Source organism: Cotesia typhae, unplaced genomic scaffold (genome assembly GCF_013202065.1).
Source record: "Cotesia typhae breed Kobodo isofemale line unplaced genomic scaffold, CoteBio_Ctyphae contig_4, whole genome shotgun sequence".
Classification (NCBI taxonomy): Eukaryota; Metazoa; Arthropoda; class Insecta; order Hymenoptera; family Braconidae; genus Cotesia; species Cotesia typhae.
The window spans coordinates 1,619,294-1,640,071 of NW_027423748.1; the positions used below are offsets into that span (position 1 = coordinate 1,619,294).

The 20,778-nt window shown below is 29.6% G+C and overlaps 1 protein-coding gene across 7 annotated transcripts; it reads right to left on the reverse strand.

Moving 5' to 3' along the window:
* Positions 1 to 1,780: 1,780 nt before the first annotated feature.
* On the reverse strand, positions 1,781 to 20,229 carry Casp (Fas associated factor casp). 7 transcript variants are annotated; one of them, XR_012479248.1, is made up of 14 exons: positions 19,838 to 20,229; positions 19,523 to 19,573; positions 19,375 to 19,443; positions 18,766 to 19,051; positions 18,480 to 18,657; positions 18,115 to 18,394; positions 17,913 to 18,051; positions 17,596 to 17,741; positions 16,678 to 16,832; positions 16,401 to 16,596; positions 16,226 to 16,329; positions 15,832 to 16,144; positions 15,436 to 15,737; positions 14,766 to 15,351 (listed from the first exon to the last, which is right to left on the reverse strand). XR_012479248.1 is itself a non-coding variant. In XM_074243432.1 (13 exons), exons 1-13 carry the CDS (start codon positions 19,841 to 19,843, stop codon positions 1,840 to 1,842), a joined length of 2,004 nt encoding a protein of 667 aa, XP_074099533.1. In that variant the 5' UTR covers positions 19,844 to 20,209; the 3' UTR covers positions 1,781 to 1,839. The 7 variants fall into 7 exon arrangements, 6 of the variants coding, with proteins under 6 accessions (XP_074099533.1, XP_074099534.1, XP_074099536.1 ...); XM_074243432.1 differs by lacking the exons at positions 14,766 to 15,351; positions 15,436 to 15,737 and adding an exon at positions 1,781 to 1,920 and having other exon boundaries at positions 19,838 to 20,209; XM_074243433.1 differs by lacking the exons at positions 14,766 to 15,351; positions 15,436 to 15,737 and adding an exon at positions 1,781 to 1,920 and having other exon boundaries at positions 19,523 to 19,920; positions 19,982 to 20,208.
* Between the last annotated feature and the right edge of the window lie 549 nt (positions 20,230 to 20,778).

The window sequence follows — 20,778 nt, forward strand, 5'->3', positions numbered from 1 at the left end:
TTATTGCTGGCAAATGTCCTATTTGTCCTACTCCACATCCACAGCCGGAGTCTACTACAAAAATGCTACAAGATATAAATGAAAAGCTTGGGTTAATTAAAGATATTAAAATGCAAATTAATGGTATTGTTGACAGATTAGATGGCTTAAATGAAATATGCAAAAAATTTACGTGATGATTATATCAACTTAGAAAAGCGTGTTGCTGTGGTTGAGAATGCTACTGCTGTTTCATCGGAGGCTGATTATAATTTAAACAATGTGAAATTAATTCAAAACATTGAAGTTCGACAACTGTTTCTGGAAATGCAACAATTGTCTGACCAACTTGTTGTTTCGCGAGTTCCTGCGATGCCTACAGAGAACTTGAGAGATATTGTGTTAAATCTGGATAATTCAAGGTAACTTTGAGACTTCAAGATATTGACAATAATTGTGTTTTATCAGTGGAGCGTCTTGGTAAAAGGAAAATAGCTGTTGCCGGAGTTGATTCTTCGCGTTCACGAGATATTGTTATTAAGTGTCAATCCTAGCTTATTGTTAATAAATTTTTTGAAGCGAAGAAAGTGCGTTGAGATATTACAGCTGATGTGTTAGTTCAAGGCGTACGTAAATTACGAGTTTATATCAACAGACATTTTCCATATGCGCTGTATAAGCTACGTCAGAGTATTGTGAGGCAATTTCCGATGATCAACAAAAAAAATGTTTGGACTGCGCCAAGTGCGGTTTGTGTTAGACTTCAAGATGGCTCTGAGCCACTGAAGATATTACCGTCGATGGATTTGATGAAGATTCCTGGCTTAATCCAATAACGTAAAGTCATTGTCTCTCAGCAGTGTAATACTATTTGTAGTTCATTAGTTGATATAAAAATTTGTCATCTAAATGCGCAGTCACTAGTTCCACATATTGACGAGTTTCGAGATCATTTTCAAGTTTGAGGATATGATATAATTGCTGTTTCTGAATCCTGGTTCTCCTCAAGTGTTGTTGATGCTCAAGTCAACCTTCCTGAGTTCCACCTGCTTCGTAATGATCGGAAGACACGTCACGCTGGAGGTGTTTTGCTATTCATTGCAATACATTACCATCAAGAATTATTCACTGTTCCTCGAACCTGCTGGATGATCATCCAGAGTATATCATTGCTGAAGTGTGGACTACGTTACGTAATAAAATCTTAATCTCTGTAATTTATCGTCCTCCAAATGCTGCTTTATTAAATGACTTTGAAAGTGATTTTAGTGAGCTTTTTGTTTTATAAAAGCATTGTTATTATCAGTGACTTGAATATAAATATGTTAACTAATTCTTATTCATCTGCGCATTCAAATGACTTTTGTAATTCATATAATTTATACATTGTTCCATTTAGTGCTACACATCATACGGTTACGTCTCACACATGAGTTGATCATTGTATTATTAAAATCACAGGAAGCTTCCCTGACTACCCCCGCGAGGGTTAATTCATGCTCTTCGGGCATGAATTAAAATAAATACATACTCACCAGACTCACGCATAGATTATTTAGCTACCACTCAAACACAAGCTAAATGATGCTTATATCTTAACGCCCTTGTAACACTTTTTACCTGAAATCTGTTGTTTTCTATTGATATTTCCACCTTTGTCCAACGAAACCAGTTTTATAGAATGAGCAAATGTAAATAAAAAATTGAAAATTTTTTTAATTAATTTAGCCCGAGAAACGAAACTATGTATAAAAATAAGTAACAACTGAAAAATATTGATTAGATAAAATTATAAAATAAATATTGTTAAACATGTATAATTAAATTTTTGACTTCAAGAAGAATACATTTGGTTATAATTTATCTTTCTTCTAAAATTACTGTTTCTTGTAAGCAAAATTTAAGTTCTGAAAGAGTGAGTGAGGTATCCAAGGATGTCAACTGAAACATTAAAAGAATTAAAAGTTGGTATTTAATTAAATTATTTTCATACCAATCAAAAGTAGATATATTTCCAAGAGAAATCATCAAAAAATTATTTTTTTCTAGTTTTAGCTATTTTCTGACAGTGATTAAAATATACTTGTTTTTGACATATTTGAAATTTGAATCAAATACTGATATAAAAAACTTGAATCAAATTCTGATATAACAGTAATGTTGTCGTAATTTTGTTTTTAATTTAAGGAAAATAGTCAATTAATTTTCTTTTTTTTTTTTTTTTCATATGATAATCGGTGTTACGTCTTCGGAATATCAAGTCATTATTACATCCTATCCATCGTTCCATACCCGCAAATAAACAAAGTTAATACAACTTGTTGAATTCATTTGAGGTAAATTAAAATAAAAGACATTCATCAAACAAATAATTATTAAAGCATTATTTTCAAAATAAATAATTATTTGTAGAATTAATTTTGTTATTTATCGACACATATACTTTTCCTGAACCGTGGTGGCAAGTACTTAGTGACGGGAAATATGTTAAGTTACAATTCCACTCATGAATGTAAATGAAATAATAAATTTCAATTACATTAGTCACCATTAAAGGCTTGTAAACTACTAAATAATAACAACAAAATCACTGTTAATTTATTTCACCGGCAAAAGAAGGGCCTATTAATTCTCAAACTGAAGGTATTATATTCTGAAAAACAGATGAATTTGTGCAAATTTTATACAGAAGTAGATAGCTAATAGAGGGTGACTTGATAGTCCAGGGTCTATCTACAACCCTGATAGCCACGCTTTCTGTTAAAGACTTGGAATATCCGTGATTATAGCGAAATTAACGAAAAGTTTACAACAAATCTTGCTGTTTCGGGTATTGTCAATAACATTCTGTAAAGTTGTACAGTAAGTAACAAAAAGCTGGTGCCGTTTTTAGAGTGAAAGAAATCTCTACAATAACTTACATAAGGGCAACAAAACTTAATTCTATATTAATTATCTTTTTATTAATATTTATTTATGGCATGGTTATGATTTTATTAACATAAGGTCCGCTTCATAATAAACTGCCAGTAGAGAAATACTTAGCGCCACTCAATAGTAACTGTTTAAAATTTACTCACAATCATTGATCAGTACACAAAAGTTCGTAAAAAAATGGAGGGGGTAAAACTCCACGGCCTAGGCCGTAAAAAAAAAGAAGGTATGGTAGAGTCTCTAGAAAAAAGTCCTTTTACGCACGCCACCTAGCGCTCAAAAGTTGAACTTTTGGAGCGAGTGTAACAATAAAAGTGCTGTTCGTAGTTTTTTAGAAAATCAAGCGCCTAATCAAAAATATTGTGAAAACCACTAATGTTGAGTATGCTTTTACAATTCAATATCGCCACAAAAATCCTACTAAGTTTCAATTTGATTCAGCCAACTGGTTTTTTATCCCACTCGATTGAATTTTTGAAAACATTAAAGGAGCAAAATTTTTGCTCCGAAAAGGGCATAATTTTCACTAAAATGAAAATTAATTTTTCTTTCAATTTTGCAACAGTGACTTGGTAAATTAATAAAAAAAAAAAAAAAAAAGAAAAAATCGGATTTGAAATTTTTTGAAAAAGATTAGAAATTTTGAATAAAAATTCGAAAATTAAAAAAAAAAAATTTTTTTCTTGTGTTAAGACAATTTCTTTTTAATTGCCGTTAATTGCACCCGTGTAAAAAAAATCGTCCTATTAATGTCCCAAACGCGGGACATCCAAGCGTAACACAATAAGGGACGTATTAAGGACAATTTTGGGACATCTCAGAAATAATCAGAAATTTTAAAATGGTGCATTTTAGTAAGTTTTCGTGGATTTCAAGTATTTTTTTCAAGATTTTCGGAATATTTCTAAGAATATTTTAGAATCAACGCATTTAATTTGAAACAATTTAGTTAGAATTTTCTCCTTATAATCTTAAGCGAAATATTTTGAATAATCTTAAAAAATCTTCTTAACTATTAGAGAACAAATTTTTAAATGTTATTACAACAAATTTGAAAATTTTTCAAAACTATTTTATGACAATTTTAAATGTTTTTTAAATGATTTTAAAAAAGATAATTTGTTTTTGTACAGCTGTAGATTTGTCCTAAAATTAATGAATCAAAACTTTTAGAACAAATTCATGACAATTTTAAACAATTTTCAAATGATTTCAAGAAAAATAATTTTTTTGCACGGTTTTCGATTTGTCCTAAAATTAATGGATGAAAAATTTTAGAACAATTTTTGCACAACTTTAGGACATTTTTAGGACATTTTCAAGACAATTTTAGAACAATTATAGAACATTTTTTTAGATAATTTTAGGACATTTTTGGGATGATTTTGTGACGTTTTTACAACAAGCTTTGAACATTTGTAGAACAATTTAACGTCAATTTTAAACGATTTTCAAATGATTTTAAGAAAGATAATTTTATTTTGTAGCTTCTGATTTCAAAATTCAACATTCCAGCGTTGTCTAGCATACGCAAAGTCGCGTATTTTCGAACTGATTGACCGTGCAGGAATGAAAATCAACTACAATAAATGAATAAGATTCATAGAATGTATATGTTCGCTACTACCACTACAAATCAATCTCTTGAATTGAGTTAACTTTTTTTTTATCAGTATAAGCTTTTTAATCAAATAGTTAGATTGTTAATGATTTTAATTGAAAAAAAAAATTAATAATAAAATATTTTCTCAACTTAGATGTAAAATAAATGTAACAAAATAAATTAAGCGTGTTAATAATAATATTTTTCTTAACATACATATACTCATATTATCATACAAGTGCATTGTGAGTATAATAAAAGCGTTCAAAGGTTATATAATTGTTCAATTTTGATTAGTTAAAAGCAATGCAACCAGATTGTGGAATTTTTTTACCCTTCCCAAGCACAGTGCTCTAAAAAACGATGTGGCAGCAGTGGTTAAGAATGAAGCTCAGTGTTACGAAACATGCAAAAAATATGCGAAACAATTGAACCTGAAAGTCACTGTTGAGAATTTCCATTACACCCAAGTTCAAAACGCTGAAACATGTTCTATGACGAGGTTAAGAGCTCTTCGCGCCCCTATCTCTTGTCATAAAAGTTCCAAAATTTTTCTGAAATTGTCAAAAATTGTCCAAAAAATGGTTGATCCATTGATTGTGGAATAAATCTACAGCCATGCAAAAATAAATAACTTTTCTTAAAATCATTAGGAAATCGTTCAAAATTGTCGTGAATTAGTTCTAAAAATATTCAAAAATTGTTGCAAAATCATTACAAAATTGCCCTAAAATTTTTCATCCATTAATCTTAGGACAAATCTACAACCGTGCTAAAATAAATTATCTTTCTTGAACTCATTTAAAATCGTTCGAAATTATCGTAAAATTATTCCAAAAATGTTCAAAGTTTGTTGTAAAAATGTTACAAAAATGTCTTAAAATTTTCCTAAAAGTTCTCATCCATTAATTTTAGGACAAATCCACAATCGTACAAAAATAGATTATTTTTCTTGAAATGATTTGAAAATCGTTCAAAATTGTCATGAAATCCTCTTCTAAAAAGTTGATGGCCGGATGTTGTATCGTTTTACATCACTTCTGTGACTATTTTATTCCGTTGTTGATTGGTCGACTGAAATTGTCACAACGATATCCTAAAGTTGTCCCAAAAATGTCCTAAAAGTTTTGATCCATTAATTTTAGGACAAATCTACAGCTGTGCAAAAATAATTTAATTTTTTAAAATCATCTGAAAAACGTTAAAAATTGTAGTAAAATTGTCATCAAATTTTTTTAAAAAGTTTTCAAATGTGGTGTAAAAACATTTTAAAATTATCCTGAAAATGTTTAAAAAATGTCCTAAAAACATTAAAAATTTGTTCTCAAATGATTAAGAAAGTTTTTTAAGATTATTCAAAAAATATTCCGCATAAAATAATAAGAAGAAAATTCTAACCAAATTATTTCAAATAAAACGCATTGATTCTAAAATAATCTTAGAAGTATTCCGAAAATTTTCAAAAAAATACTTAGAATCCGTGAAAAATTACTAACATGCTCTATTTTTAAATTTTTTATTATTTCTGAGATGTTCAAAAATTGTCCTAAAAATATCTCTTATTGTATCACGTTTGGATGTTCCGCGCTTGGGACATTTTTGGGACAAATTTTTTTACACGGGTGGCTAAAAAATTAAATAAATGTAGCGACTTAATCTCTCGCCGATTTTTCTTTTCCGTACTTTCCCAGACGGTCCCCAACTTGTCGAGAAGTAGTGTTCCCTTCTACCATCAGAGTCACTAACTAAGCGACTTGTGGCACGAATAAAAGCCGCCTAGGTACTATAAAAAAATTCGTGATTCGAAAAACTAAAGTCAAAAAAATTAAAGTAAAATCAAAAATCATGCTCCACCTTGAATTTTCTGTACGATCCTTAGTTGCTGAGGTATTGATAATCAAAGACAAAATGATCTCTTTCTATTCAAACACCGATATCTTACCGAGAATCACTTGTATCGAGGTCTTAAAAAAAAAAAATAAAGCTTAATAAACAAGTTATCTGGTCCATATAAAGGTTAAGTAAAAAAAAAATTTTTCCAAGTCCGTAGGCTGAAAAAGAATCAAACAAATTTTGAAAATTTTTTTCTTAGTGGTTTTCTTGAGATTACTCGAAAAAAAAATTATTTTTTTCAATTTTTGAAACTCAGATCCAAAAACTAGATACTAAGAGCTACAATTTGCTTTTTTTCATTTGCTGTACGACAATTTTTCTACAAGTTACAGTCTCTTGAAAATCCCCCAAAAATTTGAATTTTTTTCTTGCTTTCTTAATTTTTGTACACGGAAAAAAAAAACTATATGAAAAATTACAATAGTAATATCATAATTCAGGACTAGACTTTTAGTATCTTGATTTTTACGATGCTGCCGTCTACAGAATACAATTTGAATTATTGAAAATTACGAGGTTGTTTAGTAAATTTTTTTTCTGTAAGAGCAATAAAGACGCATACTATATGTTTTAATAAAAGAAAGACAGAGTCCAGTAGTTTGCGGCGCCACCACCAAAAGATGACCAACTACTGTATGGAGGGTCATTATTTGACTGAACAGTAGGTTTAGATATTCTCTCCGATAGCGTAAGGGGATAAACCTCGGACTTGCGGCGGAGAGGACTCCGGGTTCGATTCCTCGGTGATGCAGAATTATTTTTTTCGGTTCCCTAAGCTTCTTTTTAATTTGAGTGATAGAAATTTACGATGCTGCATCGTAAAAATTACGATGTTCGAGTTTAGGTCCGACACTACAATATTCTATACTAAAAATTACAATGTTTTCACCGTAATTTTTCATACAGTTTTCTTTACGTGTAAGAAGTGTATGATAAACAAATTTCCAATCAAATTTTACCATTACAATATTTAAATGTAGATACTATATAGATACTTGATAAAATATTCAATTAGCCATTTAGCTGGCTTAGCCTTTAGCTAATTAGTTCAGCTAACTTAAGTTAACCAGTTAAGCTGAACAGCCAGCTAGCTAATTAGCTTGGCTAACTTTTTTAGCCGGCTTAACCGGCTAAATTGTACAGCCCTAATAAATAACTAATGCAGTCCAGTAGATACTGGTGCGTACGCGTATTATTTACAAATTGAGTGTTGTCTGCACGTAAAAAACCCCTATACGTTCGCCTAGGACGATAAATCATTTATTGACAGTTAATAAAGCTTATTAAATCAACAAACTCGGTAGAGTCTGGCGCCAAGTTCCGTTCTCAAACCAGACTACCAAGTGTTTTATATATACCATTGACAGAACAGTATTTTGAAGTTGCAAATATTTTTTCAAATTTATTTAGATTTTTTTTTTTAATATGATATTTTATAATAGTAATTTATGATCTTTATTCCACGTATCAATTGATTATTATTAATTATCTTGATGATTTTTATTTAAAATTAATAAAAATAATCAGCACAAGCCATAGCGACCCAGATTTTTAGATTTTAACTTTTTTTGATGTAAAAAGCGAATGGCCAGAGACTAAATAATATAAGAATGCATGATAATCTTATGATAAATGGGAAACTAAACTGAAAAAAAGATATTTGACAGCCTGCATTTACACACGCCAGGTGGAGCAAGAATTATTTTCACATAAAGTATAGCTTAAAGGGGACAGTTTACCGGCGAAAATGTTTTGAATTAAAGTTGTCAATTTTTATTATAATTACAAAAAATACTGAAATTCGAACAAAAACAATTTCATTCTAAAAAAAATCGCGCCAAGTCCACGTTCACAAGACTATTAAGGTAGTATCTCCACGAAAAGCATACTTCAAGAAACTTATAAAATTTGTTTTATCTAATGATGAATATATTAATAATTCACGAAGAGCTCAAAAACATAATAAGTGCAATATCGAGCGCTTAATTACGAAAGTAGCGGGAAGTTGCAGGGATGGCCGTCAGGGTCAACCGTTTTCCTAATTTTTTTTTTTACAAAAATATATGAAATAAAACATTAAAAAATCATCAGCTTGGCAATAACTTAGTCGGCTCGGTACCTGCATTTCGAAAGAGTGGGACCAGAGATCGATTTCAGCTCGCACCAATATTTTTCAGTGATTACAAGTAAAACAAAAATATGTGCGTTACATTGCCAGCCTCTGTACCAGCCGGGTTTTCTGTTGTTTTCCCATATAGTTATAAAGGTAAAAATGTCCTTTTACCTTTAAGATTAGAGAAATTACCTCCATATTATTTAAGGCAGTGATGCAAATGCAGGTACTGATTATAACGCGTAAGTCGGCCACAGTCGCAGCACAGTGGATTATAAGTGGAAATAATATGTTGAACGCAAAAGAAACAAGTGTTAGTTAAAAAAGAGAAAGTCACGTATAACATTAATAAGTGTTATATCTCTAAATAAAAAGTTGGTTTGGTAAGGTGTGAAGCCTTGTTGCTAGGCAACGACTGCTAGGGGGCGTGGCTAGTGAGTGAAAAGGGGAGTCGCTATGGGGAGAGGGTGGGGTTGCTATGGGAAGAAGGGGAGGGGTTCCTGTGGGAAAGAAGAAGAGAGAGGAGAGAGTTTTCTATAGGGTTTTTTTGGGGGTATTAATAAACATTATAAGGGTAGTAAGCGCTCAAGAGCGCTTATTTTCATTAATTTAATTGTATTGATTTCATTTGCTATTAACTTCACTGATATGTTTATGTTTACTTTTTTTTGTTTTTTACATATTTTGTGTTATTAGTTTGTATTTAATAATTATGTACAGTGTGAGTGTATAAATTATTCGTGTGTAAATTATTTGTGTTCTTTTCGTGTTTTTTTCCTTGATAATAGTAAATTTTCAATTTTAAAATGAAGAGAAATCGGTATTGTGATAGTAAAGATGAAAAAGTAATTAACCAAAAAAAAAGAAAGATTGAAAATCAAATATGTCGTAGAAGACAAATCTTTATTGAAGAATATTACCATAATGCGAACACTACGCGCATTATATGTGGTTACAAATATATTACGCGCGCGAAGTGCGCGGTGCATGCTAGTAATAACAAAAAGTGCACTTGTTAATTGAGTGGTATTAGTGTAGTAATAGCAAAAATGTGGAGAATATGGGTTACAGTCTTGTAAAAACCAAAATAGGTATACAAGTAAAAACGATAGAATAAATATTAATACGGCATAGTAAAAACGAATTTCATAAATAGTGAAATATTTCGCAACCACGCACACTAAATACGTTCCAAAATTGTTTCTTTTAATTTTTGAATTTTCAAAAAAATTTTTTTCAATTTCCAAAAATCATATACACTCATATCGGTTATTTGGATTTTTTAATGTTTTATTTTATATCCTTTTGTAAAAAAAAAAAAAGAAATTATTTTTTTTAATAGCCTTGTGAACGTGGACTTGGCGCGATTATTTTACAGTGAAACTGTTTTTGTTCGGATATAAACGAAACCTTCTATCAGTGTAACACTATACGGAAATCATATATAAATCATATAAATTATATGTAATTGTATATAATTTTTTTACTCCAGTGGGTATTATGTGACTACTATAAAACATTCTTTTTTTTTATCTAATAGTCTGTTACTCCAATGATTAATAATCTTTTAATCCATAGTATTTTGCAGATGAAATAATAGGATATGCATTTAATTATAGTAAAATTAAATTTCACAAAAATTAATAGTTTCGTCAATTTAAAAATTGTTACCCAGGCCCTCCAGCAATATATAGTTCCATATTGGGAAATCATACACTCAAATACGCTACCTGGCGGATTAAATATGAACTACTCAATGCAGGCCGACTATGAAACAGTGTAACCAGATCATGGGTAAAAAGTACGCCCACCCAGCATTACGCACCGTGTTATTTCGTCTACGGAAGAGGAACTTCTTACCCACAATCTGGCTGCACTAGTATAAACAGCTAATGTCATATAATATGCCGAAGCTGTAGTTAAAAATTGTTAAAATTCTTTTTTAAAATAATAAGTAATTAATTATTGTCTATAAGCTTAATTATTATTAAAAATAACATCAATTTTAACACTTGTTTAAAAATTTTTACCCATGGAGTTTCCTCCACGAGAAAATAAAAATAAAACTTTCTGCTGCGTGTATGGGTGTAATAGCAAGTCATGACAATAAAGTTAGCCGTCATCTAAAAGTCTTAGAATTTCTTTTATTGAAAAAATTGAAAAAAAAAAAATTAATTGAAAAAATTTCACATGTAGAAAGTTTTATAAGCTACTATACGTGCAATTTTGTAAAGATATTTTTTTTTTATAGTTTAATTGATGAAAAAAATCTAAAATTGTTGAACGTCGGCTAATGTAAATGTCATTAGCAAGTCTAGTAAGAACAATACAGTTTTATTTTATACTTTTCCTCCGGCAAATTCTAATTCTGTGGTGATAAAAAATAAATTGGGTGAAGATGAAATTATAAACCGTCGATTAGCTTGGAAAATGCATTAAAAATCTGTAATGAAGTTCAACAGCCTAAGAGAGTGTGTTCAATACATTTCATAGAAAATGACTTTATACCAATTAAAGTAGTTGATGCGAGATATCGACGTTCAAAAGTATAGATCAGCGACTTATAAGCATAATGCAGCTGAAGCGTTAGCCGACAATGACGTATTAAAAAAACTTTTGTCAAAGTACAGTCGTACTGTTCAGACACGCATCTGAATAATATTTATACGTGTATATACACATACATCTATAACACTCGAGAAATGATCGTGGCAACAACGTTGATTGTTACTGCGCATTTTTCTCGCGTTTAGTATTTATTATTATTATTATTATTATAGTCGTAAGACATAACCAAACAAAAATTTCAGAGTAAACAACACATTATTAATTATTACATAAATAAATCGAAATGTCAGATTGTTTACGTCATAAAGGTAAATTTGCAAAAAAAAAAGTGTTAGATAATAATATAAAGAATGTGATTAATATGAAACGAGGAAAAGAAGAACGTGATCATTTGTGATAATTCGTAAAAAATAAAAAAATTGCATTTTCATACTTTTTATTTTCAGGTTAAGTTAAAAATTAAAATTATATTATAAAATTTTATTGTGAAAATAAAATTATTATAAATATCAATGAAATTGTTATGAATAAAATTTTATCTAACAATAATAAAAAAATGTATTAATTTTCTTATGTAATTACATTTTTATACCACTTGTTTATTTGAATTTTCGCGCGCTTCTGTTGTGACAGTATAAAAGCGTTGTTGCCAAGTCACTACAAAACTTTAACTCATCACGTTAATTTATGGAAATTTTCAGATTTTTATCAAATATATTTCAGTAACGGCACGATCAATAATTTTAATTTTTTTTAATATGGTTTATTACTTTGGATTTTATAACATACAAAATTTTTATCTAATTCCTTTAACACGTTCTGATTTTATTGGAAAAAAATCGTATGAAAATGTCGACTTTCCATAAGAGCCTGTGTTAAAACTAAAAAACTTTGAAATCGATTTTCTTAAAATTGGGACGGTCAATTTTGATCGGGATAGATTCGTTTTATTGGTATTTAATTGAATAAATATCAAGAGAAGTTTCATAAAAATCCTTTGAAAAAGCGTTTCACGCAACAACTACCTTAACATAAATATTTTTGTAATCACAAAAAAAAAAAACAATAATTATAAGCTGTGAATTTTTAAAATACGATGTAATACGATAGGCTTATATTACTTAAATAATTAAATAAATATTTCTGTAAAATTAAGAATTGTAATTATAGTTGCAATTTTATAACTACAGTGATAAGAATAAGTTACATGAATAATTTTTAAATAATTAAGAATTTTTATGACTGGGCTTAGTACTTGCAAATTCATGATGCTGAAAGTAACAGACATCTGACAATTTTTAGGTTTTTTTTTTTTAACAAACAGATTCTTACAAAAAAAAAAAAAAAAAAATTAAAAAAATTCACATATATAAATTTTAAAGAACTGAAAGTGAAACTTTTCTAAAATATATTTTTTGTCCTAATTTAATTCTTTAATAAAATCAAAATTTGATAGGCTGTCTGTTAATTTCAGTATCATGTAAGTTCACAAATTTCTTGAATTGAAATTTTCATTATTTATTAAATTTCTATTAAAAATTCGATTTTAATACAATTTGTAAATACACGATTTGATATAAAAACACGGCAGCTGATTTAAAAAGGCGTCTTACAGTAGTAACTGCTTCTGCCGCAAGGAGAAGCCACGCCCCCGGCTGATTTCCCAATACTAAACAAACATTTCCATCAAAATTTGAGCTTTTAATTCTGATTCTACCTCTATTATTTTCTTAATTTTAAAGTAATTATAAATTTTTAAGTAACGGAATACCTTAAAAATTTCTTAGAATCATTTTTGCGTTTTATGTATGCTTAGATAATTTTATAAATCTACATATATAAGTATTAATAATTTGTAAATTTAACAAAAAATTTTGTTCATTATTTTCATTAATTGTAGTTATTACAAACTCTACTCTTCAAGTAAGTCTAGTAGGTAAATAGCTAATGAATCAGTATTTAAAGCGTCACGCCCGAGGTTCGATTCCCGCGCTCGCCAAATTTTTTATTTCTATGGAAATAATTATATACAATTCTAAATAATCTTTTTCACCCGAGATACAGATAAGTTACCTATTGAAGAGTACAAAAATTAAAATTTTTTATATCTGCCGCATCTACAATTATTATCTGCAACTTTACGACAAATTTACATCAAGACTTCTGTCTACAGCTTACCCTGATTGCAAGAGTTTCTGACCAACAAAGTTGGTGTCAGATAGTTGCCACCAACTTAGCGACAACTTGCGATCAAGTTCCGAAGTTGTAATTGTTGGTTACAAATTTCTGAGAAAAAGAAGAACACTGTACTGCCGTAATTTGTCGCCCAATTTCTTGAGAAACTTGTCGTCAACTTGAGTCAAAAAATTTCAAAAGCAGTTTTTGCTAATAACTTGATGAACAAGTTGACACCAACCGAGTGCATTTTCAAGACTTGCTGCCAACTTGGTGACAAGTTACGGCAGCAAATAGCGAGAAAGTTGTGACCAACTTGGCTATCAGAGTATGATAAAAATTTGATGATCAGTTTCGGCAACAGATTGTCGATAAGTTGAAGTACAGTTTGATGTAAACTTCTGGTAAACACGGCTATCAGAGACTATTATAACAGGGTAAAATATACCCTGAATCAATAAATCACCGGATATCGATAATTGTTTGACGCAACACTGGCGCGTCTCGATCTTCGGCCCTAGAGAGTAAGTAGGAGGGAGTAGTTTTGGATTCGTAGAGGTGAGCTGAGCAGTGCAACAGGAGAAGAGGTGTAACCACCAGAGAGTGTGTCACGGAAAATCAAGGAACCGGTCCCCGGAGTAGTTACGAGACGAAGGAAGCCAACAACTACCAACACTTCAACCTCAAGCAGTGAGTTAAATCGTCATGATTACATCAAGGTATCGAAAATTACTCTGTGGGCTAGAAGTAGACCGCGGTCTACCTAATACTCGGTTTACTTCTCCTCTTCTGTTTTATTTATTTATTTAATTAATAATTTATAATATTGGTTAGTTTGGACTGAATGATTTTCATAGGGATTTATACCCGAAAGTCATTCAGTCGACCCTGAGATAAAATCATTTTTAAAATTCATAGTGAGATTTTTATTAACAAAGATTAATTTTAATTAATTTATTTAATATCTGGAATTGTTTTATTAATTGTGTTAGTTTATAAAATCATTTACTTTGGACAAAACTAATGTTAATTTTTGCACTTGAGAAAAAAACCGACAAGTGTCTTCTCACGAACTCTTGGTCAAGCGTCCGTAGATATTTTACGTCGTAGACAATCCGAGAACCCAAGGTCATAACTAACAGACTAGCGAATATTCTTGCGTCTATTTTTAACAACGCAATTATTTATTGATTTTATATAGGAATTATTTTTACATTGATGATTTCTATATTTCAAAGTATTATAGCGAATTTTATTATTGATGTTACGACGCGTAATAACTGAGTTAGTTGAAGAAATTTTTATGATAATTAACTTAATTTTGAGATATTCTAAGAATATAATTATCTATTGCGATTAAAATAATCCTACGAAAATTAATAGAGAGAATGGAACTTACGTTCGGGAATTTTTATATAAGTTTGGTTCGTTAAAATTATTTATAAATTATTATGAAATTTACCATCAGATTGAATTTAAGTTCAGGAATTGGTCAGTCAATATTGTGTAGATTAATTTATTAAGAATTTAATCATCAGATGGAATATTAAGTTCGAGAAATTTAGATAAATTATTTAGTTAATATTATTAATTAATTATCATAGTTGAATATTGAGTTCGGAATTATTACGGAGCTAGCTTATTATTTGGAAATATTGTGTAATCAATTAATAGCTGATGACTGAATGATTTAGTTGAAGTTTTGAAGTTAAATTAATTTGTTGAAGTAAATTATTTTTAATGAAGTAAAACTCAATTAATTAAGTGTGGGTTATGTGTGTGAAGATTGGTACGGATTATGCGTGTGAGCTGCAGAGGTACCTTGGTCTATGCTGCATTCGCTAGGCTGTTACTTCTACTAGGTGTGTATTAAGGACGACCCCTCGCACACTGCATTTTTTGTGCGGGGCTGATCAGTACAATTTTAGTATAGTGTTAAGTGATTTATTGTTCTGGTTAGCCGTTAGTTGAGCTGGACGATCTCTGTCACACTGCATTCTTTGTGCAGAGTAATTAATACAATTCTCGGTAGCTGACAGTTAGGCTATAGAGTTAAGTGGTTTGTTCTGGCCAGCCGACCGTTAGGCTGTGGTTAAGCGTTTTATAGTGTGAGTAAGTGAGTGATTTACTTTGTTATTTTGTTGTTAATAAATATTGATCAATTTCTTACTTAATTATTTATTACTCGACAGCACCTTCCTCCACTCTCTCTATTCCTAGAAAATAAGCTCTCTGCTCTGGACCGGTTCCAGGAACCGTGATAATAAACCTGGTGGCGCCTTAATTGATTATTTCGTTTATTATTTCATTTTGTAATTCATTATGTTTTTTAATTAACTAAGGGGCCAATTGAGCAACATCAAAAACTGTTAAACTATTTTTTTCAATTACATCATAAACGTTCACTATCTCAATTTTTTCAAAAATCTCTCATGGAAGTTTACACACAGAAATATCTTTTTTCCTTTAATACTTTGAAATTAAATTAACAAAAAGTTTAAAAAAAATTAATTCATCTACTTTCGATTTGATATTTCTTAGTTTTTTATCATAAAGATTTACTTACATCACGTCGAGGCCAGCTGGATAACACCTTATATTCATCAGTAGGATAGCCTTCCACGATAAGAAAGTTTAGAAGTATTTGTAAAGGAGTATCTGGCCTAAATTTACGTTCTAAGAATTTACCGCCTGGTAATCGGATTTTAACCTTTAAAATATGATTGCCAGATTCTTCATCAGGTTCCGGAGGTAAGCTTAATTGTACAGCTTGTCTATGTGCTTCTTTTTTTGCTTCTTCAACTAATCTTGTATTTTCTGCTTGTTCTTTCTTTTTTTGCTCCAACTGCTGTTGGATCTGTTTAGCTTCTTCTTTTGCTCTAAAGTTATATTAAAAGTTAAGCAATTATATATTCTTAAGCGGATATTCAAAAAGCTTAACACCAAATTATAAAACAAACCTGTCAGCAGCTAAGCTTTCTTGATATGCTTGATCTTGTTCTTGCTTCACTTTTTCTCTAGCTTGCCTTTCTTTTTCTGCCTCCACATCTACACGTTTTTGCTCCTAAATTTAAATTGAAAAGTTTAATTTTCTTGGCTTTGTTTTATAAACTCAATTATAGCAAATTAGCTCACTTGAAATATGTCCACTGCATGAATTAAATTAGTAAGTAGTTCATTGACCCCCACATTTCCGTGCACTATAGTGAAAATTTCAGTTGTTGATCGGGATCGCATGAGAATTATGAAAACAGGTAAGGTATCAACATCAATGTTTCTTACAGCTTCAGAACCAACTATCCCTAGTGACTGAGTGAAAGAAGATAAGAATCTAATACAGAAATAAAGTATATAGTTTCCAAAAATAAAACAAAAAACATTATTTAAAGTACAAGCATTTTTTAAATCTTACTTTTGCTTATTACTTTCATAGGTAAAATCCCATCCCCAGACAATGAAATTTGCGGATAAAAGCTGCAAAATTGTTTCACAGCCCAATAATTGTGTACAGAATACATTTGTTAATACACTATTGTCATGGTGCAGATATACGGCTAACAATTTTCTCTAAAAAAAATTACATCAACAAAAAGATTATATTTAGTAAAAATTAATCACTGTTCGATCTTGAATTTTTTGAGCACAAACCATTTATTTTTATTCTTTGATTTAATTAATAACATATAAATAAATTTACTTTTTCAACTTCCGGATATGAAAATCAATTAATTTCTAAAAAATCGAGGCATAAAGTCGATAAACTTAGTATGAAATTTAGTTGCATCACTCGTGCGGTACAAAAGATTTCATACTCACTTCATCGGCTCACCATACCTTTACGTGTAAGAGAAGCAATTTTAGAAATTAATTAGTGAGAAACGGTGCGGTGAATCGATCTGAAATTTTGGTGGTGAGCTATTGATGTATTTATCTTTCGATAAAAAAAAAATTTTAATGTTAGTAACATATGAAGTGCACTATCCAACTATCTTCATTATTAGTGTTCAAAATGCTGAAGTAAATGGAAAAGTATTGAAAAAATTTAATTTATTACGAGATTTTCAGTATTGAAAAGCGTAATTTTGAAGTATTGAAATATAAATAAAATGGAGTCGGAGTTTTAGTTATTGAAAGTAAAATCGTACATAACTTAAAATTTTTTCACAAAGAAAAGAAATATAAGTGTATTGTCAGTTCGATAAATTCAAATTTGAATATCGATGATATTGAATTTTATGTGTTTCCAATAAAAAAAATTTTTTACTATAATTTAAAATCTTAAAAACCTAAATTTCTAGAATTGTGATTAGCAAATTATTATTTCAATTACCTCTTTTGCTGACTTAAAGCAAGATTCTCGTATAGCTTCATCAAATGTACCCGTGAAAAATTCAGGATGAATCAAACCATATCTCTTTTCAAATTGTTCCGAGAAATGCAACGTACCCATTGTTTCATCTTCCACGTTTTCAGGAACTAAATTATTCACAATTACCAATAATATAATAGTTAGTATTCTCTAACACAATACGACAAAATAGTAAAATCTTTAACTACACAAGTCATATCTGGTTAAAACGTATTTTTTTTTTACTGTCACCAAAAATAACCTATGTAATCAAATTTGTAAGAAAATCTGTAACGTACTCAATCTCTGGAATTTCGTAGGAAGAATATTATCAATAAAAATATCATCTTCAATAATAAATGATTCGGGAACATCTTCAAATTCTTCAGCGTCTTCAGCTTCATCGGCTGAACTATCACTATCAACAATTACGAGATCCTAAAATGATAATATTACAGATAATATTACATTCGTAAAGAAAATGTACATATATTTCATTACTTCATCTTTCTTTTCTTTAACAAACGTTTGTGATACTGATAAATCATGCTCTGGAAATGCAATTCCACTTTGAGCAAGTGTTATTTCATCATCTTTTACAGAATTGGGCCAGCCCTTCCATTTTTGATTTCTCACAGGAACATCTGTTAAAGTATAAACTCCGGTTTTGACATCAAGGATCGTGTGTGTTCCTGGATACTTTAAATTATATGTTTTTCCATGTACATCATCTCGTACATTTAGAATGTATGTTCGAGTTAATCGATCTGATAAGTAAGACCTGTAACAAACAATAATTATATAGGATACATTGAATATTTAAAAAAAAAAGTCATATCTGACGTTTAATCGTTTCATTAACTTACGCTTCTAAGCAAGAGTCCCCAGTTTTGATTTTAGAAGTAACAAACAATGTATTGTCTTGAACCAATTCAAGTGATTTCAACAGTGAAGAATTTCCAAGTGGTGCTTTTTTCCAACCATTAATTTCTTGTTCACATGGACCGACTTTGGTTTTTTCGAATATCGCATACTTTAAATCTCCTGATTGGTGTTAAGAAAAAAAAATGGTTAATAATGTCATTGCTGTTGTTATAATAATTAAATCATAATCTCATTAACTCGAACAATGCAGGATTTTTTAATACATACTCAAAGTACATAACTCTGAAAGATTGATCTTATAGACTGCATTTAAATAATGGACATAAAAAGTAAGCATTTTTGGAACTTCTGAAACTTCAATATGACTTGTTCCAGGTTTAGGATTTTCAGACTTTTCTTTTGACGTAGAACTATCTTTTGGAGTTGAAGTGGTATCAGATGGAGAAAATGTTACTGTGGGAACTCCTTCCACAACTTCAACCATCTCAACATCAGGATTGATCTCAGAAGGTAATTGTTGTGAATCATGATTCATGACTGCATTAAGAGCCATCTGCATATGTACAAGAAAAACAATTACTACTGAATTACATTAGAATTTTATTTTTGAGTATAAATACTATTAGCATCTGAAAGTTTTTCAAAATAGCTATTTGAAAAAAAAAAAACTTTTTTCCCGTATCCTGAAAGCCGTATGGTAGAAAAAAAAGTCATTTTTTGGTCAGAATAATTAAAATAAAAAAAGAACAAAACAAAATTTGCAATTACATGGCAATAACTATATCACACATATCAAAGTAATTTATTTGAACTTAAAAATTATCAACGATTTCAGTATTTAATTTTTTTTTTTTTTAAGAAAATTCTATACTTAACCAATAAATCCCAATTGTTACTTTCGAGATGCATAATAGCTTCACCAACATCATCGATTCCGCTGCAAGCCTGAAATTAATGTTATTCAATGTAACAATTTTTTGATTAATAAAATTCATCCTGAATTTATCACAAAAATAACATTTACCTGAAAATCAGCTAAAATAACCTCACGATTTTCAGACATAATTTCACAATGCTTCGGACCGTATTGAAAAAAATGTCATTTATTTTTAGTAAAAAGATAAAATAAAATTCACTGTAATTTCACGGTTATGAAAATTCATCATCATTCAAATGAATCTGTAATACCTTGACAGTAACTTATGTACACAAAGATGTGTGTGCGCGTATGTCGTGCGTAAGTATGTGTATAAAATTTTGTCTAAAATGCTAAACTCTTCAACTACGGTTTAAAATGTAGAAGACCAGAGCATTCATAACCAATTTACATTATACTTACATACATTCGATTTCAATAAACTAACCACATTCGAATAGATTCCTAACTCATCGAAATACTTTCAATATTCATGCAAATACAATCTAAAATATAAATTATTTATTTAGCGAATTACTTTTTTTTTACACTACACAATGATCCTACTTGTAAAATTCATAAAGTATACTCAAGCAGAGGCACTATGACAATAGAAACCTAGATTTCATGTATAATCGCCATTTTTAGGCAAAAGTTTCGAAAAAAATATGGAGGGTAGAAGTATGGAGGACCATATCAGAGTATTAAAAAGTGTCCGTTGAAAGGGAACAAATTAAGGTAGCGCTATAGTAGCAAGTGAAAGAATTTTAAAACGAGCGCCACAAGTTATTAGAATAGGGTACTGAATTAAAAAAGGAAAGAAAAATTTTCGCTTTGTTACAGCGCATTTTAAATTATTATAATATACAGACAAAAATGAATATGGAATAAAATTATACAGTATTTTTTAAGTACCCCAATTATTTGTAAATAGCAAATAGAGAATAGTATTAAATAATAACCGAAATTTAAAAAATTGTAATTGTGCAATGTTGAAATTGTAATTTTGTAATTGTGCATTATAATTCACACTACTAGTATCAATTTGAAAAACTGTAGATAATGAAAGTCTTTGAATGATGCACACTAAGTATATTAAATTTTTTCCGTAATATTTACTGTCTTTAGCGCTTTTTTAATCTAAAAAATTATTTGTGTTTGGTTTTTTTATCGATTTAATAGTTTTTTGCAAAAATCGAATTATCAAAATTTGTAACAATAGTTGGACGTGTACTTGGCGCAAAGATTTACAGTCAAACTGTTTTTTTGTGAGAAATCTTTTTTATGTAAAGAATATATTGAGTGACATAATCAAATATTTTATAAACATTTTGAAATTTCAGATATGTATGTACTTAAGTAAG

What these genes read in the sequence shown, in the direction of transcription:
- Casp (XM_074243432.1), bottom strand. An exon ending in TTAAAGAAAAGAAAGATGAA is followed by an intron (nt 18,052 to 18,114) that starts GTAATGAAATAT and finishes TTATCATTTTAG; the next exon opens with GATCTCGTAATTGTTGATAG. An exon ending in GAAAGCTTAGCTGCTGACAG is followed by an intron (nt 16,145 to 16,225) that starts GTTTGTTTTATA and finishes ATATAACTTTAG; the next exon opens with AGCAAAAGAAGAAGCTAAAC.